General features: G+C 48.0%; 2 protein-coding genes across 4 annotated transcripts; one reads left to right on the top strand and one right to left on the bottom strand.

Moving 5' to 3' along the window:
- The first annotated feature begins 5546 nt into the window (after positions 1-5546).
- LOC103628325 (urease accessory protein D) lies at positions 5547-8911 on the top strand. Of its 3 annotated transcripts, XM_020538439.3 has the most exons (7): positions 5561-5806; positions 5980-6054; positions 7145-7189; positions 7280-7510; positions 7634-7716; positions 8162-8324; positions 8443-8911. In XM_020538439.3, exons 1-7 carry the CDS (start codon positions 5630-5632, stop codon positions 8560-8562), a joined length of 894 nt encoding a protein of 297 aa, XP_020394028.1. In that variant the 5' UTR covers positions 5561-5629; the 3' UTR covers positions 8563-8911. The 3 variants fall into 3 exon arrangements, 2 of the variants coding, with proteins under 2 accessions (XP_020394027.2, XP_020394028.1); XM_020538438.3 differs by lacking the exon at positions 7634-7716 and having other exon boundaries at positions 5547-5806; XR_004849494.1 differs by lacking the exon at positions 5561-5806 and having other exon boundaries at positions 5841-6054; positions 7277-7510.
- A 7558-nt stretch (positions 8912-16469) lies between these two features.
- LOC103626673 (uncharacterized) lies at positions 16470-20692 on the bottom strand. Its single transcript, XM_020538437.3, has 4 exons — positions 20146-20692; positions 17817-17891; positions 17540-17680; positions 16470-17428 (listed from the first exon to the last, which is right to left on the bottom strand). Exons 1-4 carry the CDS (start codon positions 20317-20319, stop codon positions 17033-17035), a joined length of 786 nt encoding a protein of 261 aa, XP_020394026.1. The 5' UTR covers positions 20320-20692; the 3' UTR covers positions 16470-17032.
- Positions 20693-27936: the final 7244 nt, after the last annotated feature.

The following is a 27936-nucleotide window of genomic DNA, read 5'->3' as shown; positions in this document are numbered from 1 at the left end:
GATCTTCGTGCCAATTTGTTCACAAAACTCTTTGAAAGCTTCGGCATCAAACTGTGTCCCGTTATCCACGGTGATATCTTTCGGCACTCCGAAGCGACACACAATATTTTGCCAGAAAAACTTTTGAACAGTAACCGAAGTTATTGTGGCTAAGGGCTTCACCTCAATCCACTTAGAAAAATATTCTACTGCCACCACAACATATCTTAAATTCCCTTGTGTTGGTGGAAGTGGGCCTAGCAAATCAAGGCCCCACCTTTGCAATGGCCAAGTGGGTTGTATTAACTGGGTTAGAGACAAAGGTTGTCTCTGATCTCTTGCACATTTTTGACAACCTTCGCATTTTTGTACTAGTTCTGTTGCATCCGAAGCTGCCTTCGGCCAATAAAATTCTTGGCAAAAAACTTTACCCAGCAAGGGCCTAGATCCGATGTGAGATCCACACAACCCTGCATGTATTTCTTTCATCAGCTCTATACCTTCAGCTATGGATAAACATTTGAGTAATGGAGAACAGACTCCATGCTTGTATAACTCCCCTTCTATTATTACACATGGGCGGGCTCTTGCCGCTATTCTCTTTTGATAAGCTTTGTCATCTGAAAGGAAATTGCCCTGGAGAAAAGACATGATCTCGGTTCTCCAATCTTCGCTATAAACAGGAGATATATTGAGCACTGCTCTTTCAAGAAGGTCAACCGAAGGTGCTTTTATTGTTTCAAAGAATACTTCCGAAGGTAAAGGCAGCCCATGTGCTGCTGACTTGGCTAGCAGATCAGCATGCTCATTTTCTCCTCGTGGAATATTCTTGACAGAAAACCCTTCGAAGGAAGCTTCAAGCCTTCGAAGGAAGCTTCAAGCCTTCGAACTGTATCCAAATATTTCTCAAGCTTCGGATCTCTTGCTCTACAACTTTTGTCAACATGTCCAGAAATAACTTGGGAATCGGTTTTGAGAACCACCCTTCTTATCCCCATTGCCTTCAACTTCCGAAGCCCCAAAAGTAAAGCTTCGTATTCAACAATATTATTTGTGCAGTTGAAATCAAGTTTTACTGCATAGCATGTTCTGACTTTAGAAGGTGCAATTAAAACGGCAGCTGCACCTGCCCCGAAGGTTCCCCAAGAGCCATCGCAAAACACTGTCCAAGCTTCGGCATCTTTACTTGCTTCTTCCTCCTGAGCCCCTGGCGTCCAGTCAGCGATGAAGTCTGCTAGCGCCTAGGACTGAATCGAAGATCTATGCACATAATCAATGCTGAACTCGTTGAGTTCCGCAGCCCACTTTCCAATCATTCCAGTAGCTTCTCTGTTTCTCATAATATCCTTCAAAGGCTGTGATGAAGGAACAATTATATGGTATGCTTGAAAATAATGTCGAAGCTTCCTGGAGGCCATTAAGACGGCATACATGACCTTCTCCAATTCTGTATAGTTTTTCTTTGATAAACTGAGAACTTTGGAGACGAAGTATACTGGAGCCTGCTTTTTCAATTGTCCTTCAAGCTTCTCCTGAACAAGCGCCGCACTTACTGCAGAGTGCGAAGCTGCCACATACAGCAGCAGAGGAGCCCCTAGCGCTGGTGGAGTTAAGGTTGTTAAATCTATCAGATACTGCTTCAGCTCTTCGAAGGCTCTTTGCTGAGCTGATCCCCATTGAAAAACTTCGGCTGACTTCAGCACTTCAAAGAATGGTAAATTTCTTTCCGCTGATCTGGATATAAATTGATTCAAAGATGCCAATCTTCCTGTTAGACGTTGAGCCCCTTTCTTTGTGCTTGGCGGCTCCATCCGAAGGATAGCTTTGATTTTATTTGGATTAGCTTCGATCCCTTTTGTTGAAACCAAACAACCAAGAAATTTCCCCTTCTTTACTCCGAAGACACATTTTTCTGGATTCAGCTTCAGACCAGCTTGCCTAAAATTAGCGAATGTCTCCTGCAGATCAGCAATGTGATTTTCTTGCTTCGTGCTTTTTACTATGATGTCATCAACATATGTTAGCATGTTTCTGCCTATTTGAGAATGAAGGACCTTCGCTGTCATTCTGCTGAAGCTTCCTCCAGCGTTCTTGAACCCCTCAGGTATCCGAAGATAACAATATATACCACTGGGGGTTATGAAGCTGGTTTTTGGCTCATCTTCTTTCTTCATCCAGATTTGAAGATAGCCTGAATAATAGTCTAGTAGACTCATGAGCTCTGACGAAGCTGCTGCATCTACTAGAGAATCTATTCTTGGTAATGGAAATTCATCCTTCGGACAAGCCTTATTGAGATCAGTAAAGTCAATGCACATTCTCCATTTACCATTGGCCTTCTTCACCATGACAGTGTTGGCTAACTATTCTGGGTACTTTACCTCTCTAATGACGCCAGCACTAAGAAGTCTTTTCACTTCGTTCCGAGCACCTTCGGCTTTGTCATCAGACATCTTCCGAAGTCTCTGCTTTCTAGGTCTGAAGGATGGATCGACATTGAGCGAGTGCTCAATGACATCCCTGTTCACACCACAGAGATCATTGGCCGACCATGCGAAGACATCTTTATTGTTAAACAGAAACCTTGTCAAGGTTTTCTCCTGCTCCTCAGACAATTGAGACCCCAGCAACACCTTCTTCTCTGCTATATCTTCACATAAAAGCATGGGCTTCGGCTGATCAGCCGAAGCAGCCTTCGCCCTTCTGTACTTGTATTGCTCACAAGCTTTGGCTCCATCTATATTGTGGATTGCTTTTGAATCTGTCCAGTTTCCTTCGGCTTTTCTGGCAGCTTCTTGACTTCCATGAATAGCAATAGGTCCTAGATCCGAAGGTATCTTCATGCAAAGATATGCTGGGTGAAGAATTGCTTCAAAAGCATTGAGAGTACCACGACCAATGATTGCGTTGTAAGGGTATTCCATGTCAACAATATCAAACACAACTTGTTCAGTCCTTGTATTGTTGATAAATCCGAAGGTCACTGACATCGTGATCTTGCCGAGTGCTACAATCTGCCTTCCTCCGAAGCCACAAAGGGGATGTGTGGCATCATGGATCTTATCTTCGGGCTCTTGCATCTGTCTGAAGGCCTTAGCAAATATAATATCCGCTGCACTGCCTGTGTCAACCAGAACATTGTGGACCAGAAATCCTTTGATAACACAAGAAATAACCATAGCATCATTGTGAGGGTAATCCTTGAGCTCAAGGTCCTCTTGAGAGAAGGTAATTGGGATGTGGGACCATCTTGACTTGATGAAGTGTCCTTGCACCCCGACATGCTGTACCCTTCTCTGTGCCTCCTTCTTCTGCTTCTTTTTAGCTGGCTCTGAACATGAACCGCCTGTTATCGGGAGTACCAGCTTCGGAGCCGAAGCAACTCCAGCTTGGTTGTTGAACGAAGCCATCAACTCAAACAAGTGGAAGTGAGTTCACCGGAGGTGGGCGCCAATGTTGGGGACTTGTTCGCAAATGCTATGAATCAAGAACAAGGCAACACAGAAAATATTAAATGACAATGCCCTTTGTTCGCCGAAGCATTATATCCCCATGGATTTAATGAACTTCGAACGAATAGACAAAATACCCCGAAGGTCATACCTTCGTGGTTAAATATTCATCAATACGAAATAAAATATAAGACATTAAACATCATAGGAAAAACAAATTACATTATTTATGTATTTTCGTAATATGAGCTTAAATGTCAAAACATAATATTTAGGTACGTTTATACCTTCGCCTCTAGCGGAAAATAATTCCAGTGTAATGCGTTAGCGGTTACAGGGTTGCATGAACAGTGCCGGGGTACTGTTCACCTATTTATAAGTACAGGGTGCAGCCTGTGTAAAATTACATTTATGTCCTTTACAATAGACTACAATAATGACACAAAACATCATGGGTCTTTAAGTCAATCCATCTTTAAGTCGGTTCGACCCTTCGTCTCGAGATCTGTCATTATGCCGAACCTCTATAGGTAATAGCTTCGGCGCTCGCTCCTGAGAGGATCTTCCGAAGGTGTTCTCTTTCTTTAGGATCTTCGGCTACGAAGCATACCCCCAACAGAAATAAAAGCAGAAAAACTAAAATTAATGCATGAACATAACACATCTGATGTAAAATATGTTTATCCATATTTAATCATATGTTTTTCTAATTAATTATTTGTGATAAGAAATAATTAATTTAAATAGAAATCACAACATAAAATATGCTTTATTCAATTTGCTATGTGCAATTAAATTGAATAAATAATATAGAGTATGCACATATATTAATATTGTACCAAAGTTTATTAATTCAGCAAAAATTTATAGGAAAACTGTAAAAAAAATCTCACTCCCGAGAAAACCGGATCAACGAGATCCATCCTTTGACAAGCTAGCATCCGTATTTTTTTACGCACTTAAGAAATTTTCATTTCTTTTTTTTATCCACTCACTCGACCGCAAATGATGGCTGGACCATGCGGAGTGGCGGAGAGGGAGTGCTACCCATCCGCTCGTCCATCTTTTGCTTATCACACTTTTTTTTAACCGCACAACGGCCGTTTGACTCGATCGCTCATGAAAGAGAAGGCCTCTACGAACGCAGTAGCTACTAGATCCGTTTTTCCGCGCAGCAGCTGCTGGCTGCCAGGCCACGCGTCAAGCGCATTTGAAACAGTTGTTCAGGAAGACAGGCGAGCCAGAGTGACGGGCGATGAGGTCATTGTTGGGATCATGACGACCGATGGCCTGGCTGATCTGGGGATCTCAGAAGAGCTGCAAGTTGAAAAAGTGGAAGGTCCAGAGGCCGTTATGGCCAGAGTGAACGGCGAGATGCCTTGCCCATCGGCTCGCGGGAGGACGGATAGTCTGCCGTAAAGCCCGTAAGCAGGGGTCGCGTCGGGCGGATCGGCTGCGTCCACGCTGGAGTGTGCTATCATAGCGATTCGCGCGGCGTGCAACCAGCAGAGCCGCTGATGGCATGCTTTTTCTTCACCGTGAATAATAGAATGGAAAGTAAATCACGGATTCAATCAAGAAATTGTATACCGTATTTCTTGATGTAGAACGGAAGTGAAACCTGTCGCGTAGGACAGTTCGGCAAGGCCGAGGGACCTGTCGACGTGACGAAGAGTTGATGCAGATCTAATCCTACAGTAACGTTAAGGTAGAGCGTACTGATAACATGTTGAGAACTACGTTACCACGGACCACCAGATCCACTCCCTTCCCTCCCGTCAGCAGTAGAGACACCTTCTCATAAGCACGACAACAAAAGAAACACACGAGACATAAGATGTAGGTTTGGGCCTTTGGCCTCTTTATCATCTCCACTCTATATGAGGGGTACATGTTTTATATATATAGAGACGTGATAGCCTTTCCATATAACCCTTCATTAGGGTTTTTCAATAGGAAACACAGCCCGTGTCCGTTCGCGGCCCAAAGCCATTCGCAATCCGCAGATGAGCAGGCCCAAATATCAAATACTTCCCGGCGGCACCGTGACGCGGTGGGCCGAGCAAGTGCTGCGTGGACTGGGCCTGCGTCAATCCCCGAACGAGGCAGATGCGCCTCGATCTGGTTGACCCGCCCGCCGCCCCCATCGCCCGTCCAATCGAACCGCTCTGTGGCGGTGGTGTTCTGGTCAGCCGGCGATGGCGACGCCGACGCCGATGGGGGCGGTGCGGGTGGAGAGGGTGCGGGGGAGGTCGGCGCTGACCCGCTGCTTCGCCAGGTACCCGCTCAAGCTCATCGCCCCGTCCAGGGTGGGCCCCTCCTCCTGTGACGCCGTCTGGCTCTACGCCCTCACCTACGGCGGCGGCATCGTCTCCGTGAGTCCGAGGACCCCCCCCCCCCCCCCCCCCCGCACACAACCCTCCACTTCCCATTCTCTCCGTTCTCGCCCGCTGCGCCGTTGCTGGGCACTCGCGGTTCGGAGATGCTTGCTGTAGCGTGACGGTCTCCTGTCCTGGTGCCGCGCTTGCTCCTGCGCCCGCCCTTGCAGGGGGACACCGTGTCGTGCACGGTCAGCGTCGGCGACGGCTGTACGGCGGCGATCACCACGCAGGCCTCGACCAAGGTACGCTGATTGCTCGATTCAAGCCTGGCTCTGCGCGTCCTGCCTATACTATACTTATACCATGGCTTGTTACGTTTGGTGTTATGATGCTTACCCGTGTATGCTGTATGGTACTGTATACAACATTGACCAGAGAATGTCTGGATTCCAATTACCAGCTCTGTAGGAATGTATGAATTATGATAAACTGGAGCCTATGAGCCTTCTACGTGCACTGTTTAGGCTGGACTAGTAGTTTGGTACTCGTTTCCCCTCAACAAATAAAGGCTTGGGCTAAAAAAATCCTACCTAATGGGGAAGTCGTTGGCGAAGTCACAAGGCCCTCCACTTTTCATTATAAAACCGATAAACCAGAAAAAGATGGATTGTTTTGCGAAAGAATCTTTGGACCCATAAAAAGCGGAATTTGTGCTTGTGGAAACTCTCGAGCGAGCGTAGCTGAAAACGAAGACGAAAGATTTTGCCAAAAATGCGGGGTAGAATTTGTTGATTCTCGGATTGTGGGAGGCATCCGTACCTGGGTAATTTCTTCGTCTGCTCATGGTAGAAACTAGTGGTTGTATGCGGAACACAAGGGCTGGCAAGTTAATTCTCCAAATCTGGGATCTCTGCCAATGGCCGAACACAATTCAAACTGTGTGTGTGTGTGTGTGTGTGGAGGATATGGGGAGGGGGTTTTTCTTTCTACTGTGAACCTTTTATAGTCGAACAAAGAATTAGCTCGCTGATTACTTTCTCTTACTAAGATTGCTTAGCTCTGCTCTTCGTCCTAGCTTTGGGGCACTACTCCACTGTTTCCTGCTTCAAGAAATCATCCAGCTCAGTTATTACCATGCCTAGGTTTCATGCATTGACAAGTTCATAGAAAGCGTCAACTGAAAATGCTGATTTCCTTCATTCATGTATTTTGTCTACTCCATGTCAACTGAAAAGCTAGTTTCACTCAAATCCGTTGTATTTTTTTTTCTGGACGGCAAGTACTCATGCAAGCTTAACAAGTCTGCCGATGAAATTGTCAATTGGAAAACTAGTTTGCTTCAAATCTGCTGACTTTGTTTATTCCATTTCTGATTGGCAAGTACTTTTGTAGGTGTACAAGGCTGTGGGTTCAAAATGTTCTGAACAGTTGCTAGAGGTAATACCTCTTCCAAGGCAAGGGCTCTATGCTCTTAGTTGCGTTCCTAACTAGGAAGGTCCATGATTAAACATTTAATGCATGCAGTAGGCCAGAGTTGGGGAAGACGCCCTGCTGGCTGTTATTCCAGACCCTGTAACCTGCTTCTCAACCGCTCGGTACCACCAAAAGCAAGTTTTCCATGTTTCTGTCAATTCAAACCTGGTACTTGTAGATTGGTTTACAAGTGGCCGATACGAGAGCGGAGAAAGATGGGATTTTAGCTTCTACAAAAGTGTCAACCATATTTTCTTGGGAGACCAGCCACTCTTTATTGACTCGGTAAGCACTCTTGACCTTCTCCTCCTAGCACGTAATGTTCTTCGTTATGTTAACATGCTGTTCCATTTCTGTTTTTGTTTATGCTGTTCGCTATTCTTAACACGCCATGTATAATTTGAGCAGACTTTGTTGGAACAAAGCTCGAGTTATAGCATTGCTGAACGGATGCGGGAGTACAATGTGGTTGCGATGGTTGTGTTACTGGGGTAAAGTCAATACACCATCTCAAAAAACATGGTGCCATATGCTCTGGTCAACTCTGTTTGAACATTTGAATGTTGTTACGTGAAGATTGAAATGGCACTACACCGATGAATTTGCATTAATCACTTCAGCCTAGAAGCTTATGCTTTTTTTTTACAATTATTACTGTTGGGCACAGAGTTAACAGTACCATATGCTATGGTTATCTATTTGTGTTTCTGCCAATATATAGCTAACAATTCTCTGCTGCATTTAGAGGAAGAGCGAGTGGTAATGTGGTATAAGCAAGGGCCTAGTCTAGGATTTGGTCTTTTTCTATGAAGAACAAACCAACAAATGAAAAATTGTTAGAGATCAGGACGTACATTTTTGGATTTTAATCTACCATGTACCTGACGGAAAAGCATGGCTAATGCTCATGATTGATGGCATTGCTTTACTCTGAAGGCCAAAGCTGAGGGACATCCAAGACAAGATGCAAGACGAAGTGAGGAAGCTAATGTCGGGGCAGCTGCGCCCTCCCACTGCCGGCGGAAGCCTCTACACTACGAGATCACAGCGTCCCCGAAGGCCACCACTCGTGGCCTCTTGCAGCCCGTTCGGCCGCACGGTTTGTTGTTTGCCGCTGCTGAGTCTCATCGCTGTGCTATAGAATCCAGGCAAGTGTGTGCGCCTTTGGGCCCTTTGGCTCACGGAGACCGGCATCTTGTCGTGGTGGTTGGCTGCAGGGAACAGGCATGGTTGCTCGGGTAGCCGCGGTGAGCACGGAGCTGGCGTACATCTTCCTGAGGCACCATCTGGCCGCGCTGGAGCCATTCCTTGGCGCTCCCCCCTACGCGGCGTCATGAAGCTGGCGGACAGACTGAGGGAAGCGCTGGTGAACGCTGGTGCTGAAAGAGGGATCCTTGGTCCCTCGAGTTTGCATTGGGGGGGGGGGGGGGGGGGGGGGGGGGGGGAGTGAAAAGCTGCAAAATGGTTGGGTGTAGTCAGCTGGCCATTCGATGAAAGAATTTTGAGGGTGATTGGAGTTTCTGGTTTTGGTTGGCTAAATTCCACGGTTGGAGTGAACGTGTTGCAATTCGTTGGGTGGTATAGTGTTGCCTCGACCTGACAGTGACAGTGTGAAGCAGACGCGTTTCATTTGCCACACTATGATGGTAATAAAATAATAATAATAACAACAGTGCCTTTTGAGTCGTGATGGATAATCGCAAAGCAAGCATCTGTACGGACGCCACGTATGCGCCATACGTGGCCGGGGGGCGAGAGGAGAGGAGAGTAGGAGACCAACCGTCAAAAGCGCCGGACAATAATGGTGGCGCACAGGGGAGGCGAGCTCAATGGGATGGGGGCGGGCGCTGCCTCCCTTTCCCCTGCAGCTTCAAGCGCTGCCGCAGCGATTGGACCACCCCGCCTGCTTCCCAGGCCCCAGCCAGCCTCATTATTGCCCTGCTCCATCACAAGAGGGTCGGTTAGCAGCAAACCCGTGAGATTTGCCTCCTCTCCCCGTGCAGATCTGAGTGGTTACTGAATATTTCAGCCGCTTTTTCGATCACTTTGGCGGCAAAGTGCAGCTCGTGGAAAAGCAGGAGCACTTGAGATCTTGAATGCCGCCACCACCACCACCACGCGGACCAGGAATTCAGGTCTCGGATCACCACCCCACTGACCAAACTGGGGAGAAAGAGAGAGAGAGAGGAGCAGCAGTTCACGTTGCAAAAGCTGACAGGCGGGCGGGGTGGTGTAGCAAGAGATGAGGAGAGAAGAGACGAGACGGATGAGACCATCACAGCGTCCATGATCCGTCAGTGGACACGACGCTGGACGGCACAAGAGGGAGGGTGGTGTAGGATCTGTTGGGCTAGCTTCTCCACTAATACTGCGGCAAAAAGAACCGTCTCCCTCGCGCTCGCGGTAAAAATAAATAAAAATAAAAAAAATACTCCCATTCTTGAGCAGTTTTTTTCTGACTTCTGGCCTCCAGCAGCACAAGGTTTAGTTTGCAGCACACATTAGTGTCTCTATAAGGAAAAAAATTTGTTGCAGCCCGGCTGCAAACCAGGCTGTTTACAGCCTTTCACAAAAATAAGGATAGAGTCCACCTGCAGGTTTATCAGATAACGTTTTAATTGTGTTATTAACCTGCAGGTGGGGTCTATTCTCATTTTTGTGAGGGGCTGCAGCAATTTTTTTCCCCAATAATGCCTGATAGGGTGACGATGCTGCTCGACGTGCTTTCTTTCTCCCACTCCCACCGACATGGGCGCGCGCGCGCATGCAGTTCCAAATTAAAGCGACTGTCGGGACGCTGCTCATGCATGGATATAGATGAGCAAACGGGCCGCCCGGCCCGGCACGGCCCGGGCCCGTGCCTGGCACGGCCCAAATAGGCACGGCACGACCAGGCCCACGGGCCTGCCGGGCCGGGCCTGCACAGTCCTACGTGCCTGGCCAGAGGCCCAGGCACGGCCCTTCGGGCCGTTTTTCGTGCCGGGCCAGCCCGAAAAGCCCAGGCCCAATTGTGGTTCGGGCCAGCCCGAAGCCCGGTAAACAGAATTCAACACAGTTTATAATTCTGAGCTAGAAAACAAAGATGCAACTGAATTCAACACAGTTCAACAAAATATACAGAAATTTTGAGCTGTTAGTGCAATGCCGCCTCATTAAAAACCTTTCTAGGTAAAACTCACACCTCGTGAGAAACCCTAGAAAGGAAAAAAGAGTACGGCCAGCTCAGTTTATAATTCAAATGTTCACAGTTAGTATAATTTACAAGCCAAAGTATCAGGACAGAATACAGATCAAGCCAAAGTATCAGGACAGAAGGAGTGAATGACAGTCGACAGATCAAGGCAAAGTATCAGGATTCAGGAACAGCAGCTTCATCCAGCCAGAGGTCCTTGAAGGACTCCTCTAATTCATTGTCCACCACAGCATGTTGTGCCCGATGTTGGCCTAGCTCCCAATCTTTGATGCACACCAACATCTCCACTGTCTCTGAGTTCAAGCGCCGTCGTCGATCCTCAAGAATCCTGCCAGACAAACTAAAAGTAGACTCCGAAGAAGTAGTTGAGGCAGGAACAAACATAATGTCTCTAGCCATAATTGAAAGAATTGGATAGGTTAGTTTATGCTCATGCCACCAATTTAAGATATCAAAATCATCCTCATAGGCAGCCACATTGTCACTGTCAAGGTAAACAGTTAGCTCACAAATACCCACACCAGGTCCACTACTACCTAAAGAACCTGATGCAGTTGAGGATCTAGAAGCACTTGTTCCTCCAAAAATTTTACCCCAAGCCTGTTTTCTCTTACCTGTCATACCTGATTGATGTGTGGTTCTAGATGGCCTAGCAGCACCAAACTTAGTTTCATACTTGGCATATAGCTTATACAACTCAGTCTTAACATCAGCAAAATAAGTACTGTAATTATAATTGTTAGATTGAGAAAGCAGTTCAAGAACATTATACAAACCCCTCATTTTAGCTCTAGGGTCTAGAACAAATGCAAAGGAATATAACATTGGTATAGACTTCCAGTACTTCATGAACTTAGCTTTCATTGGAACAACAACATCACTTAGATTAGTATCATGTTCATGTTCATGCAAATGGCTAGCAAATTCAAGTATGTGATGGATTACCAAAGGACTGGTGGGATAATAAACACCAGACAAGACAACAGTTGATTCATAAAACAACTCAAGGAACTCCAAAACCTTTTCAGCTACATACCAATGTTGTTCATTCAGTAGAGGATAGCCATAGTGTGTATTAATGAACACAGAAAACACAGACTTATATGGCAATAGATGTTTTAGCATAAGATAAGTTGAATTCCATCTAACATCCATGTCTAAACCAAATTTTCTAGGTCTACAACCTTTTGCCTTGCAGTAATTACTAAATGAACCAATTCTCTGGTTAGAAGAGTTTAAGAAATTAATAGCAGTCCTAAACACATCTAAATAATCCTTAAGCCTTTTCAAGCCACTTTTCACTATCAAGTTAATAATGTGACAGGCACAACGCTGATGAAGCACACTATATGTTTTGTTACTAGTATCTGTTGGATCAACATCAGCACCCAAATAACCAGCAAGCATAGGTGACAATGTGAGCATGGCAGTTGAATTAGAAGAAGCATTATCTAAGGTAATAGAGAACACTTTATCAATCATGCCAAAGTATTGAATCACACAAGCAATGCGTTCAGCAATGTTAACACCATTATGAGACACTTGGATCAATTTAAAGCCTATCACACACTTCTTTAACTCCCAATCAGCATTAATAAAATGAGCAACAACAGTAATGTAGTCTTCCTTGGCATTACCAGACCATATATCAGAAGTCAAGCAAATAGAAGACACACCAGGAAAAACATCATCTTTTAAGTTCTTTAGCTTTTCATTGTATAGCTTAGCCAAGTCTCTAGCAGTTGTAAACCTAGATACCCTAACATATCTAGGGTTGTGAGCATGTTGAATGTAATTATCCCAAGCATCTGTGTCAGCTATCCCTAAAGGAAGATCAAGTCTAGCAATCAAACGACAAAGCTCAGTCCTAGCCACCTGAGGATCATATTCCCAGTTTCTAAAAGACCCATCAGGGTTCAAAGCTAGTCTAGTTTGAACCATAGCAGCATGATCAGACTTCTTTTTACATGATTTCTGGTGCCTAAGCAAATGTCCAGTGCCAGCATTAGAACTAGCACTCAACCGAGCCTTGCAAAATTTGCAAATACCAGCAATGCGCACCTTCTTACCATTACGGTTTTCAGTGACTTCAGTGAAGTCATCCCAAACAGCAGATCGACGCTTACCAGTGCTGGAAGAAGTCAATGAATCAAGTTCGTTAGAGCCAGCAGCATCACTAACCGGAACCGGCCCGGCAGCTGTCCCCTCCAGGTCGCCGGCACCATGACTGCTACCGATACCGAATAAGGCAGCAGCAGCAGCATCTCCCATGTCGTCGACGTCATCGGGAAGCTGCCCTAACTCAACGAGCTCGTCGTTGATGGTTCTAGGGTACCGGCCATTGTCGTCGTCGTCATCCATGCCCGGCCCCCCTCTCGGCACCGTACCTCAACGGCACTGGCGGCACCAGCACGACCACGGCGTAGTCGGCCGGCGACCTACCAAGCAAGGGATTAGGGTTAGGGTTTGTCGGATTGGGGAGGGAGAGCCGGAGAGGGACGTACACGTACCTGCCAAGCCGGAGCCCGGAGCCGGAGACGAGGGTCTAGGGGACGACGACGCGCGACAAGCCGACGACCGATGACGACGACGACGAGCGAGGGGATTGGGGAGGGAGAGCCGGAGAGGGTGAGCCGCACAGAACAAGCGTGCAGATGTCGCCGGTGACGGAGATCCGGCAGTGGAGAGCCGATGCGTCACCGGAGAGGTGAGGGAAAGCCGGAAAGGGGATTAGGGTTACAGATTGGGGAATGGAGAGCCGATGCGTCACCGAGTGACGAAGACTGGAGAGAGGCAGAGAGGAGATCTCGTCGGTCGACGACGGAGATCCGGCAACGGCAGTGGCGACGGCTCGGCGTTGACGGAGAATGGGGAGGGAGCGGCGAGCGGACGAGCGGAGGGCGGAGGCTGCGGAGCAAATCGCGTGGCGTGGGGAACTAGGGACTGGGGGACTGAACGGGCGGTGGGGAGGGGCGGGCGGATATGCCCCTCGCCTGGAACCGGGCCGGCTCCGTGCCTGCTTTTCCTAGCGGGCCGGGCCGTGCCGCCCGGCGGGCGCATCCGGCAGCCCAAGCACGGCCTGGTCTACCGGGCCGGGCCGGCACGGGCACGAAACCAGACGGGCCGTGCCGTGCTTGGGCCGGGCCAAAAAACCGGGCCTCGTGCCGGGCTGTCGGGCTGCGGGCTGCATGCTCATCTATATGCATGGATCATGCTTTTATTTAGCACACCTCGGAATTGCCCACCCAGCTGAAACAAGAATTGCGTTTTGGCTGCTGTCTGCTGACAGTTGCATCGTGCTGGCGCACGTCCTGTACGTACTGGCGATATCCATGGCATCGTGCATGGGGACTCTCGTCTGGTTTCGACTTCAGAACTTCGTTCATGGCACACTAATAAGGCTATTTCCACTGGAAATCTCACTCGAATTTCTGTCTTCATTAAATACATCACCAGATAAACAAGAATGATCGATGACATGCATGCATGGGAGAGGTGGGAGAATTTCGTCTATATATGAAACTGAGCGTACAAAAGGATTTATTTGCTATATAGTCAGATAAAAATTCGAGTTTTAAAACCACCTTTTGATGATCTGTCACTATGCATGGTGTGGCGGTCCGGTGGAGCGTCTCATGCCTGCCTCGAGTGGCCGTGACAAGTCATTCGATACAACCAAACAATTTTCAGGTTCCGAGACCGCGCGCACTGCCTGTTGGTCACTCTCAAAAAGCCATGATTCCGAGGAAGGGTGCCCGATCGATGCCAGAAATACCGCTGTTCTCTTCGCACGCTCAGTGATACAAAAGTAAATTCAACCCGGCACTACCGGAATCAATAGCTTCGCCGAGTGCCGGAAGCACTCGGCGAAGCCTTATAAACACTCGGTTGAAAGCTTATACTACAAGCTTTTTTTTAGGTACGTACCGAGATGTACTCGGTAAAAGCTGCTACATTTTTAAGAAAGTGGAAAAATAGCTTGCGATTTAAAACAGAGCGAGAGTAGAAAAAGAGTGTCCAATATTAATTCCTGCAAGTATATGAGTAATGGAAAGCTACAAGTACTGTAACCTCACGTGAGAATGGCTTTTCTACCTTTCACATCCTGGTCTAGAGAGGCTAAAAAACGACCCATGCATCTGTTCTCTAATAGAGAGATTCTCGTGGAAAAAAAAACAGGCATCAAGCGAGCCCTGGATCGAACAGCCACCACACCATCTTTTCGAGTCTCTGTCGTCTCCACACTCAGACACACAGATACACACACCATGGGACAGAGACCGTGGTCCATTGCAAAGCGAATCACAACTGCATCAAACAGCCAGCAGGTCACAGCAACACGACTGGGGAGTTTGGACGGGAGCGCTAGGCGTGTGCGCGCGCGCATCACATGCATGCAACAATCCATGCACGCGGGCGAGTAGGGATGAAAACGGTCGGGAACGGTCGGTAAAATACCTCTACCGTTTTCATTTTCATATTTAACTTGCGGGACGAAAACGAAAACGGGATATATCGGTAACGAAAACGAACGGGATAAATACGGTAAGCGAAAACCGATACGATCCGGTCGGGTTAAAGCCGAAATCGGACGGGAACCGGTATTTTTGTTCGGTAAAATCACACCATGAAAACATATATTCAAAACTTAAAAACAAATATAAAAAATTGTAAACACAAGTCTTAATTAAACATAGAAAAAAGTCATATAAATCTGGAGCACACATAGTTTAATGTATGGAGTGTTTGGTTTGAGGAACGATATAGTTCATCATCTTCTCACTCCTCACTTTTTTGTTTGGTTTGTGGAATGGAGTGAGTTAATCCATCACCACCTCATTCCTCATAGTTAGTTGTTTAGTACTAATATGTGGAATGAAGTCATCCCACCAAATTTGAGGAATGGACCCATGATGCACCACTTCATTTTGGATAGAGTGATTCATCAAACCAAACATCTTAGTAGCACATAAGTGATAAATATTGAGCTCTTGGCTACATAAGAAGCCATATAAGTCTACTAGCACACATGACATAATATAAAGTACGCCCAATAGAAGTACGCACCAACAGAATTATGCACCACAGAATTAAAACAACAACAGTAAAAAGCAAGGCAACACGCAGCTTATGCACCAAAACGTGGTGGAGTACGGCTGGGAGCTAGCAGCTAGCGTCTAACACGGCAGGACTGCAGGACTGCTCACATGGTGTAGCAAGGCGATTCTCTGTGGAGGGAGCAGCAGCCAGCAGTGGATCCGTGGAGGACAGCAGCAGCAGAGGGAGTCGTGGCCTGTGGAGGTGGAGCGAGCTGCCTGCCGATCGCCGAGCCGTCGTGGACGTCTAGTCGCCTGGGCAGCCAGCTGGAGCAGCGGCGATCGACCGACCGCCGACCGGAGACCGGACCGGGCTGGCGTGGCGTCCGGCACTCTGGCGAGCTGGGAGCCTGGGAAGCTGCGATGGCACTCTGGCCTGGCGACTGGCGAGGCGAGCTGGGAGAGGCAAAGCCGCACAGAGCAGGAGGGCGGACGGCTGCGCGCCGGCGCCTGCGAGTGACGAGCTGATGGCACTACGGCAGCGAGCTGGGAGAGAGGAGTGTGGACGGCGACGCCTGGGAGCAGAACAGCGCGTTAGGTTTTTCTTAGATGGGCTGGGCCTCAAAGTGATGCCTATAGCTGTCTATATTGAAGTGATCCCGAATTACAAAATACGGTAACAAAACGGGATCATCCCGATTAAAAACGGGATCCCGGTTAAACGGTCGGTAAAACAGCTCTACCGTTTCCGTTTCCGTTTACCGTTTTGTATATCCCGTTTTCGTCCCGTTTTCGTTTTTTACGTCGGGTTCGAAAACGATCGGGACAAAACTAACAAATTCGGTTATACGATAACGGTCGGTACGGGATTTTCCCATCCTACTTTCATCCCTACGGGCGAGACTGGGCGAGAGCTCTCGGCCTCATGTCTCAACAGCTGCTTGACACGCCAAACAGGCAGCTGAAAATCACTTGAGCCCACATGGAACGGATACAGACTGCTGAAAACAACCTGTTTAGTCTGGGACAGAATTCAGATATATTATCATTTATATATAACATATATAGGTGTGGAAATTGTATGCGCGAGACCGCGAGTAACCCTTGGTACATCAAATACAAAATTGGTAGCCACCTCGATCGTATGGGCCCCACCGCCTGCAGAAGTGGGCCCCACTGACCAGTTACTACCTGGTGCCTGTAACAATGGGAACTGCTTTTACAACCGTCTCTCCCCCCTCTACCTCCCCCATGACCCTCTCTCTCTCTCTCTCTCTCTAAAGTCTCATGAGATGGCGCGGCGGCCATGGTTGGTCCTAGCGAGCTGCTAGACGGATCACAAGGCCACCAAGACCTTCCCCCCCAAGCAAAACCGATCGACCAGCTACCAGCTTGTCGTCGTCTCTCTACGAGGCTAATCACCATTAAGATACTATTATAACACGCTACTACTAATTAATACTGTAGCTACCACCCACACCATCATCACTGCATGCAACCACAGCGCGCTACGTGTGTTGTGACTTGTGATATATAACGAGCAGCAGCAGGGGGACGCATGCATGAAGGTAGCGCTGCTTAGGCCAGAGGGGACCTGTGGGGGGCACCCTTCCTCCTGTTGCCGCCGCCGCCGCCGCCGCCGAGTGACAGCACGATCTGGGGCAAGAAGCCGCCCCCTTTCTTCCGCTTGGCCGCCTCGCCGCCGCCATGGACGACGACCTGCCGTCTGGCGTCGTCAGTACCGTTGTCGCTGGACCCGCCGCCCGCGTTGTTGGTCGGGTCCTCGAGGGTGGAGTCTGGGGTGACGACCTGGACGTCGTCGTCGAGGTCCGAGCCGTCGACGACGCGGAGGTTCTCGAACCTCGGGAACGCGAGGCGGTCCGGGTCCGCCGTGCCACCGCCACCGCCACCGCCGGCGCCGTAGTGCTGCAGGATGTTGGACAGGTCCCCTCCCTGCGTCATCACGTGGTCCACCTGCGTAATAACATATGACATGATCCACGTACGCACTGAACGATATGATCCGAATCCGACGATGCATATGCATGGCGTATGCGATGATGCTAGCTAGCTGACCAATGCAACCTTGCATGAGAGGGAGCAGAAGTGGAAGGGCTCCTGGAGGATCCTGTCGCACGTGAGGCAGATGTTGCCGGAGCCCTTGAAAGGCCTGGACTGCGGCCTCGGCTTCAGGAAGATCACCTTGGCACTGTTGATTGTGTAGGTCTGCGCGGTCACACATCACACACACAAAGAGAGAGGGGAGTTTTACTACTATATAATTAACGTACTCATCATCAGCATCACCATCAAAATTCGAAGCACTAATGCAAGACAGATACGACGATAGATAGGGAATCACCTGGACACAGGAGCAGTCGATGAGCTTCTCTAGGTCGCCGAGGCGGACGACGTCATGGTACACGTAGCGCCGCACCTGATCACGTACATAGCAGTTGGCGCTAAACATGTTTACAACCGCAGTTTCATACTCTAAGATAAGGCCGTGTTCCAATCTCGCGAGATAAACTTTAGCAGCTTTTTTCTAGCTACTTTTAGCCATTTATAATCTAAACATGAGAGCTAATGGTGGTAATTAAAGCTAAACTTTAGCACTTCAATTCATATAGCTAAAGTTTAGCATGAAGCTAAAGTTTATCCCGTGAGATTGAAACGGGGCCTAAGATAACAACGCAGGCGGTACAGCAGCAGCAGGGTACAACTTTGGGTTGGGCCACACACCACGCGATGGCCCCCATGCTTTGACCGGCCGGGCAGCAGTACCACTCCAGTGGTGATCTTTATCATGGCCTGGGAGACCCCCAAAACCACCCCACCCTAAGGTAAGGAGAGAGAAGTTTGGTCGTGTAGCACGCACCAGGGAGAGATGGGGTCGTCGTCGGGGGACAACAGTGTCGTCGTCGATGCCTCTGTTTGGTAAAAAAAGACAGGCCGCGCAGTTACCGCGCGCGGGCGCATACGGTAAAATCTAATTCAAAGGCCCGAACCGATTTTTTTTCCTTTATCAGTGGCGGGGTTCAGTCGGCAGGACGGGGGGCAGGGAAATGTTGCTATACTTGGCAAAACAGTTTGGATAACCAGGCCTATTAATGGACGGGGAAGCAAGCGGAAGCGCAGCAGGAGGCTGGCGATTACCGCAGAGGATCCTAATCCCAAGGATTGGAATTCCAATGAAGAGGCAGCGGTAAAACCTCCCCCCGCAGCTTTTTTTGCCATTTGGGTTCGAGACTCCGGCTCCCGCAGCGCCAGCATATCCGGATGGATTAGTTGCTGCTGCATGAAAGTAGGGGGGAAATGCATGGCTGCAGCTACAAGACAAAGCTACGGAGAGAAAGAAGAAGGGTTTGCATGCCCCGGGTGGGGGGATTTGAATTTTCGACCCTCCTCCTCTTTAACTCCCGAAAATTTAAAAAGGAAAAAGTTTTGCCATGCATGCATATATATTTTATAAAAAAACTAAAAGCATGTAATGGCTAGCTCGTTGAGGAAACAGTTGCATGCAGGTCGCGATGAACGCCCGGGTACTAATTCCAAAAAAAAAATGCAAGGGAGGTCGGAGTAGATAATGTTCCGTAACGAGAATTTTTACTGCCTTGTCCTTGTTTGTTAGTACTACGTACATACACAGGATTTAATACCCCGGTCAGGCAGGAAGGAGCAGACGAATTATATTAATTATAGCGATGAAGAAGTAGCACTGCTCCGGAGTCCTGGAGCGGGTGCGAAAATCATGGTTGGGATTGCTGTTACAGTGGCGCAGATTAGGACTCAATCAGCGCCTCCTGCTGGCTTATAAACCCTAATCAAGGGAGTGGCATGCATGCATGCATGCATGGGTGGAAAAGGGAATGGATGGATGAGCTCATGACCCAACCAAACCAAACCTCGCAAGGCGACAAGGCGCTGCGCGCGCGAGGAATCAAGTACGTGCAAGTTTTGCAACAACCTGTACTGCCTCTGCCTGCCTGCGAGGAAGGGAGAGAGAGAGAGAGAGGAGAGCGATTAGCGAGATGGGGTTTGGTTTCCTTTCCTTTCCCTTGATTCCTTCCCGCGCACGGACGACACGAGAAGAGACCACGCATCAAATCAAATCATGCGAGAAATGGTAGGGGGGAAATATTTTTTTGTTTAGGCTAAAGCCGGGACCAAATCTAGTCCAAGGAAGGAAGGAAGGAAGAGACAGCACGCGACAAAACAAAAGCGAGATACTACACATCCAATTCCCATGCCCCTCCTCCTCTACACTTGTAGTACTACTCTAGTAGTAGTATATAGGAAGAAGTAGCGTCTAGTGCTATATACGCCGAGGAATAATAAATAAACAATTAAATCAAATAAAGAAATCGATTGATTGGTACTCGTCCCCGCCGTTCCCATCCGTTGCACAAGAACCGAGGCCACCAGCAATAACCCCCAAAAAGCTGCCCCCCGGTGGCGGTGGCGGTGGGGAGGTGGTGTGTTCATCCAACAACAACAAGAAGCGGAGCGGAGCGGGACAGCGGCGGCGAGAATTGCTGCGAAGCTAGCAGGAGTAGAAACTGAGCAGATCGCCCGGCCAGGTGCATGCCACGCGACGCCATGGCAGCCTGGCAGGGAGAGGGGAAGGCCGCCGGAGGAAGGAAGAGGAGAGGCCGGGCGAGGAGGAGGACGACGACGAGACTCGCACTCACCTGGAGGAGCGGGTGGTGGCGGTGCGCGGGGGCGCAGTGCGGGCAGATGCTGGCGCAGCAGGCGAGGCAGAAGATGTTGCGCTCGTTCTTCTTGCGGGACTCGTGCGCGGGGCACGCCACGAAGAAGCTCTCCGCCACGAGCCCGCCCACCCACCCGGCGGGCGCCATCCCCATCCACCACCGCACCGGGACCGAGGCCGGTCGCTCGGTCGATCTCCCGGAGCCCGCCTCCGGCCGGCACGCGGATCTCTCCCTCCTCCTCCTCCTCCTCCTGGGCTTGTTGACTGATCGCTCTCCCTCCGATCCCTCTGGCAGGGCAGGGCAGCGCGCAGGCAGCAGAGGCAATTCTGCCCGCCGTGCCGACCCCGGCCCCTCCTCCTCTCCTCTCGCTGGGGGCGCGCGCTGGGCTGGTTTGTTTAGTAGCGGACCGGGCCGGACTGGACCAGACCGGATCTGCGGTGGTGGTGGTGTGGTGCAAGGCAGGGCACAGGGCAGGCAGGCAGGGCAACGGCGCACTAGTACTATTACGTGTGCCTTGTCTCGTAGCTGCGCTGCCTTGGCGCTCGCGGAGGGAGAGAAAAACGAGGCGAGAACAAGATAGTGAGGGAGCACTACAGTAAAACTATACAATTCCGACGGTCGTCTTATGTCCGACGGCCCCGTAGGCAACCGTCGGACATACGGTTATGTCCGACGGCCAACAGCGGCCGTCGAAAATAAAAAAATATAACCGACGGCTGGCAGACTGACCGTCGGACATTACCTTATGTCCGACGGCCGACCCCCTGGCCGTCGGACATTAGCTTATGTCCGACGGCCTCGTACCGAGCCGTCGGACATAAGGCTTTTTAACGCGCGGTTCCGACCCGCGCGCCTTCAGTTTCACCCGAGACCGCGCGTTTCTATCCTGCCGCCGCCGAGCACGCCTCCGCCGTGTCCGAGGAGAAGCCGCCGTCGCCGCCACGCTCGTCGCCGCCACGCTCGTCGCCGTCCCGCCCTATCGCCGTACCGCCCGCCCCCACTGCTCGTGCTCCGGCGCCCGCCGCCGCCCCACCGCTCCGTGCTCGTGCTCCGGCCACCGCCACGCCCGTGCTCCGGCCACCACCGCCACGCCCGTGCTCCGGCCACCACCGCCCCTAGCTCGTGCTCCGGCCACCGCCACGCCCGTGCTCCGGCCGCCGCCGCCGCCGCCCCGTTCGCCGGTCGCCGCCGCCCCGTTCGCCGGTCGCCGCCGCCCCGTGCTCCGGCCAACGGCCCCGTGCGCCCGCCGCCGCCCGTGCGCCCATCGCCGGCCGACTCTCCACACCCGCTAAGTGAGTATACTTAATTAGCAATTTTGTTTATTAAAATTGTATGCTTTTATTAATGTATTTGATTAGAATTGTATGTTTGTATTAATGTATTTGATTGAAATTGTATGTATTAATGCATTTGATTGTTTAGTTTGTTATGTCCGACGGTCAAAATTTGATTAGTTAATTAAAGTAGTTTGTTTTACTTTATTTAGTGGTACTTTAGATAATTTTAATTTTTAATTTCCGAGGGTAATTATTATGCCCTCGGAAATAAGGTCATTTTATATGATTTGTCATCTATAACAATATTATTTCGTATGTAATATTGTATTATGGTTTATTAGTTTAATTATTTAATAATGCACGATGATTATAGTTAATCATAGTGTATCGTAGTGTGAACAAACGAAACCTAGGCGTCACCCGTTTCGGCCCAACACACCTTACAAGCGACGCATGTGAGGTATGTTGGGCCGGAATTGTCCCTTTTTTGGACAGCCTCGGGGTGACCGACAGAGTCCGTGTTTATGACAAAAGCATGTGCTCCTGCTTAGTTTCGGCAGCATAACCTCTCTGTTCTTCAATTGCACCATTTTTAGGCGTGCGATTGGAGAACAACGGGGTTATGCTGCCGAAATTTCGCACGACCACATGTCTTGTCATAAACACGGTCTCGTCGGTCACTCCTGGGTGGGTTTAGGACCTATCCTTTCCTACAGATGTAGGGGCGTGATTTCTTCGTAAAAACGGAATGCACGTGCAGTACTTATCTAATTAAGTTAACGTATCGTATCTAGTATGGAGGAGAATCGTCGATGGATGTATGAAGGTTGGAAGAAAAGAGGTGCTCTATCAAGTGAGTGGGTGGCCAAGACTGATGCTTTTCTCGACCATGCTTTTGCTCGGTCAGAGACTGGAACCGATGTTAGGTGCCCTTGTAGCAAGTGTCGGAACATTAATTTCCTTGACAGGAGGACTATGTCGATACATATTTGCAAGAACGGTTATATGCCAGGCTATGAGGTGTGGGTGCACCACGGTGAGGACCCACCTCGTATTGTATCGGAAGTTCAGTCACATGAAGAGGAGGACTACGATAGGATGGAAGAGATGCTTGACGATGTACGCCATGAGTTTCTAACCGTCGATTCGGAGAACCCCGGTCAACCCACCGAGTTTGAGGATCCAGCTACACCTGAGGTTCAGAAGTTCTTCGAGCTCCTTAAAGCTGCCGAAGAGCCGTTGCATGAGCACACAAAAGTGACTGTCCTTGTATTTGTGACTCGACTTATGGCTATTAAGTCTAAGTTTGCATTCTCAAACAACTGTTACAAGGAACTTTTGAACTTGATCAGTGATGTACTTCCGGAGAATCACAAGATGCCAAAGGACATGTATCAGTCTAAAAAGCTGTTATCTGGCCTCGGTATGGACTACGAAAAAATCGATGTCTGTGAAAATAATTGTATGCTTTTCTGGAAGGAGACCGCAGGTGAGAAGAAGTGTACTGTATGTGGTGAGCGTAGATTCGTTGAGGTTGAAAACGACGATGGTTTGACCGTGACTACGAAGATTGCACATAAGCAGCTTCGTTACATGCCTCTCATACCTCGGTTGAAACGTTTGTTCATCTCCAAAAATACAGCCAGACACATGAGGTGGCACAAAGAAGGGGTACGTGAGAATCCAAATGTCATGGTGCACCCAGCTGATACAGATGCATGGAAGGCACTAGATGCTTTTGATTCCAGCTTTGCTGATGAAGTGCGGAATGTCCGCTTCGGTTTGGCAACAGATGGTTTCTCACCATTCAATCTAACTGCTACGTCGTACTCATGTTGGCCCGTCTTTGCTGTTCCATACAACCTTCCACCAGCTCTTTGCATGAAATATGAATTTATTTTCTTGTGTCTTATAATACCTGGTCCGGATCATCCTGGAACAAAGATCGATGTGATGATGAGACCCCTGATTGAAGAATTGAAAATTTTGTGGGAAGGAGTCGAGGCGTACGATTGTTACAAGAAACAGAAGTTCAACCTGAGAGCCGCGTTTTTATGGTCTATTCATGATTTTATGGCTTATGGTATCTTTGCTGGATGGAGTTGTCATGGGATTTTGACATGTCCTATATGCGTTGAAGACACTTTATGCTTTCGACTAAAGTTTGGTGGAAAGATATGTTACTTCGATTGCCATAGATGTTTTTTGCCAGAGGATCACCCGTTCAGGTTCGATAGGAACGCTTTTAAAAAGGACACGATTGTGACGAGGGGACCACCCAAGCGTCTAAGTGGTCCTGAGATTCTCGCGAGACTTAATGATTTGAAACTAAACGAACATGGAAATCGTTTTGAAGGTTATGGAACCGAGCATAATTGGACTCACAAATGTGGTCTATGGGAACTCCCTTATATGAAAGCCTTGATTCTAATGCATAACATTGATGTCATGCACCAGGAACGAAATATGGGTGAAAGCATTATCAGCACTTGCATGAATATCACCGACAAAACAAAAGACAACCCTAAGGCAAGGAAAGACTTGGCCTTAATCTGTAGAAGACCAACTATGGAGATAGGAGAGAATCAGAAGAAGCCACGTGCTCCTTTCAGTATTAAACCTAAAAGGAAGAAACAATTGATGAAATGGTTGAAAAACTTAAAGTTCCCAGATGGTTACGCCGCGGGCTTTAGAAGGTCTGTGAATTTGAAGACGGGCAAGTTTTCTGGGTTGAAGAGTCATGACTACCACATAATAATGGAAAGACTCCTTCCTGTTATGTTTCGTGGTTTTGTAAAAAATGATGTCTGGAAAGCATTAGCGGAGCTAAGCTACTTTTATAGACATCTTTGTGCCAAAGAAATAAAGAAAGAGATGATGGAGAAGCTTGAGCAAGAAATACCGATTTTGGTATGCAAACTTGAAAAAATATTTCCACCAGGTTTCTTCAATCCGATGCAACATCTACTTGTTCACCTACCATACGAAGCTAAGGTAGGAGGTCCTGTGCAATATAGATGGATGTATCACATCGAAAGGACACTAAAAAAGCTACGTGCAATGGTTGGTAATAAGAGACGAGTTGAAGGGTGCATCGCTGAAGAATTCAAATACAAAGAGATAGCATCGTTCACGGGCCTGTACTTTGCAGAGGAACACAATGTCAATGCCCATACGTTGCGGTATCATGTCGACGAGCCCCCTATTAGTGATATTGAAATTTTTCAATGGAGGGGCAAAACTGTAGGACCCAGCACAACATACTGTTTCACCAACGACGAATGGAAGACTGCTTTACTTTACATGTATAACAACATGGAAGAGATGAGTCAGTTTCTCCTGTAAGTGTAAACTTTATTTTAGTCATTGCCGCTAGAATTTTTGTTGTGATACTAAAAGGTTTGTTTCCTTGTACTAACAGGGAATTTGATTCTCAAAATTGCATCTCTGGCTGTGAACGTGACCAGATTCGTCGAGAGGGAAAAGATGGGGGACTTAATTTCTTGTGTTGGTTTCGAGATTATGTAGATAAAAATGACAATATACACCCGGACCTTCGACAATTATCCCTAGGAGCAGTAACTGGCAGACGTTATGGTCGGTATGATGTCAATGGTTTTAGATTCCGTTCCACAAGGTTCGAAGATGATCATCCTCTAGCAGCCACGACAAACTCCGGAGTTGTAACTAGAGCTGTCGATGATGAAGGGAAGGTGACTAATTATTATGGAGTCATTAATGATATAATCGAGTACAAGTTTTTTGGAGATAAACAACTCAAAGTGGTGTTCTTCGATTGTGATTGGTTTTCTCCAAATACAACGCGAGAAAATCAATATGGCATGGTGGAAGTCAAACACAACGATAGATTAAAAGGTCACGACACTATAATCCTTGCCCACCAATGCGAGCAGGTGTATTATATGACATATCCATCTAAGAAAAACGGTTTGGTTGATTGGAGGGTAGTGTACAAAGTTAATCCGCGTGAACGACTATATGCTCCTGGTGATGCTGGTTATGTTGAAAGTCAAATCGAGCAGGAAGTGGGGGCTGCTGAGATTTTCCAAGACGAAGAACTTACAAGCACGTTTAATGTACAAACTGAAATGTTGGAAGAATCTTTATTAGGCGATCAAAATGATGTAGAGGTTCCTCCAAAAAGAAAACGAGTGACGAGAAAGAAGAAAGCTACTTGGCGTCCATTAAATCGACGAAAGCAACTAGATCCTGATTTTGATTACGATTACGATTGACGAGTATGGATCATGATTTTATTGCATATTTTATGATTTTATTGCATATTTTATTATTTTATTGTCGATTTATGTACTAACTTGTTTTTGTTAAAATAGGATGTCAAAGAAAATGAAGTCTTTAGCTCGTAGTTTGCTTGGGTCGAGGAGTAGCTCGAGGAGCAGCTCGAGGGGCGAGGATTCAGTTTTTCAGGGCACAGGTTCTACCATGAGCAGACGGAGAGCGCTGGCAGAACATTTGCCTCCACAAGATGTAAGTTAGTTGTTAAATTACATTATTTGAGTTACTTAATATTGTCTGATGTAAGCTATTTGTTTCATAGGATGCTGAAATTGAGGAACCAGTGGTAGAGGATCATGCAAGAGATGATGTTGAAGATGATGGTGGAGATAATGTGGGAGATGATGCTGGAGACGACGCTGGTGGGGATTCTGGGGCTGGGGATTCTGGGGCTGGTGGAGATTCTGCAGCTGGGTCTGGAACTTCTCGAGTTAAGAGAACGAGGAAGCTGCATTTTGTTGGACCACCTCCAGAGCTTCCACCCGAATCTCGGGTTGTGATAAAGCCTAGTGGAAAGTGAGTGACATATCTTTGCTTAAATGTTATTGAAAGTTATGTTTTAATTTCTACATTGATTTCTGTTTGCAGGACTTGGATCGACGACTCGTTCACAGGCACAGGACACTACAGGCAGGTGAACATGGTTCTTGGTAATCTTGTTCGTCTGCACTGGCCTGGTCTTGTGACTTTGCCTACTGGCGAGTCTGTTCCCGCCACCACTTGGGAGCATTATCGCTATGGTGTCTGTAGAACGTTTGGCAACACACAGGCACTAGTTTGGGATGCATTCTGGGTATGACTTGTTTATACTATTTTAGTTATTCCATATATGTTTGCTTTTATGATAACACTATGGTTTTTGCAGAAACGGTACAAGTTGCCGGACGATGGATCATATGATATGAACGCTCGTTACGTGTTTGAGTTTAACGCGAACGATGTCGTTGCAGATGCAATGTACTATGCACGAATTCAGGCTATAAAGGCATGGTACAGAGCAAATGCTGATGATCGACCGATGCCAAATACAAAGGCCGAGTGGTCATCAATTTACTTGACGGAGGAGCAATACCTAGAGGTAAACAAGTTGTTGCCTCTCATATCGCACAAAGCCATGTATTTGCTTGCTTTATTTAAAAAATTTCATGTAGGTGTCGGTGCCGTGGATGGCCACCCGATCAGACGGTTATCGGGCATTGTGCAGATGGTGGGCTTCCCCTGACTTTCGTGCCATTTCCGAAAGGAACAGGGGAAACCGTGGGACTGAGTCGTTCCACAACTACGGCGGTGATGGTCATGTGCGCTTGGCTAAGCGAATGGTAAGTCACAGTTTGTCGTAACTTTGAATCACATAGAAATGTGTCATTATAACTTTTATGTACAGGAAGTCAAATCCGGCCGTACGCCCACGGATGTGGAGGTGTATATGCAAGGGCATAGGGGTTCTGATCCTCAGAATCCTGATGTGTTATGCACTCAGACGGCCACCGACCGTCTAGTGAGTTGATATTGTTACTCTATTATGTGTGTTGATATTGTTTGCAAGGGCATAGGGGTTATGCACTTATATTTGATATTGTTTGCCTCCAGGCTTCGTATGGGCAGGAGATGGTTCAACGCCATGGGGAGGAGTACGATTGGAGGAGCCAGCCAATCGACCCTCAGGCAGCCTATGCTAGCGCAGGAGGACAAGCCCATGGACGGTGAGATTATTTGATTTGGTTTTCAAAATTGTCATCATATGCTTGCGATTCAACTGAGCCATGAGTTACTATACTAAGTGCATGGTTCACTCTTGTAGGTTGGGTATTTTTGATTCTACGATTGATTCCAGAGAGCTGAGACGCCGTGGACGACAATCCACATCGTCGTCTTCACAGTCGTCCCGTTCACGATCAGCAGCCCATGAGATAGAGCTTGCAGTGTTGCGTCAACAGGCAGAGTACCATCAATCAGTCTTGAGGGAACAATTGGAGTACCAGAGGCAACAATCTGAATACCAGAGACAACAAGCCGAGTACCAGAAGAAGAGGGACGAGTATTATGCAAGCCTCCAGGCCCAAAATCAAGCTCTTCTCTCGGTAAGTTGAAGTAACATTTTGTAGCTTATTTTGCAAAACACTTGATGTGTATCTTGTTTGTTCAACAATGACTTGTATATAATTTGTAGCAACTA

This window comes from Zea mays, chromosome 5, assembly GCF_902167145.1.
Source record: "Zea mays cultivar B73 chromosome 5, Zm-B73-REFERENCE-NAM-5.0, whole genome shotgun sequence".
Classification (NCBI taxonomy): domain Eukaryota; kingdom Viridiplantae; phylum Streptophyta; class Magnoliopsida; order Poales; family Poaceae; genus Zea; species Zea mays.
Note: the sequence above shows the minus strand (reverse complement) of the source record. Positions and strands in the feature narration are given on the sequence as shown.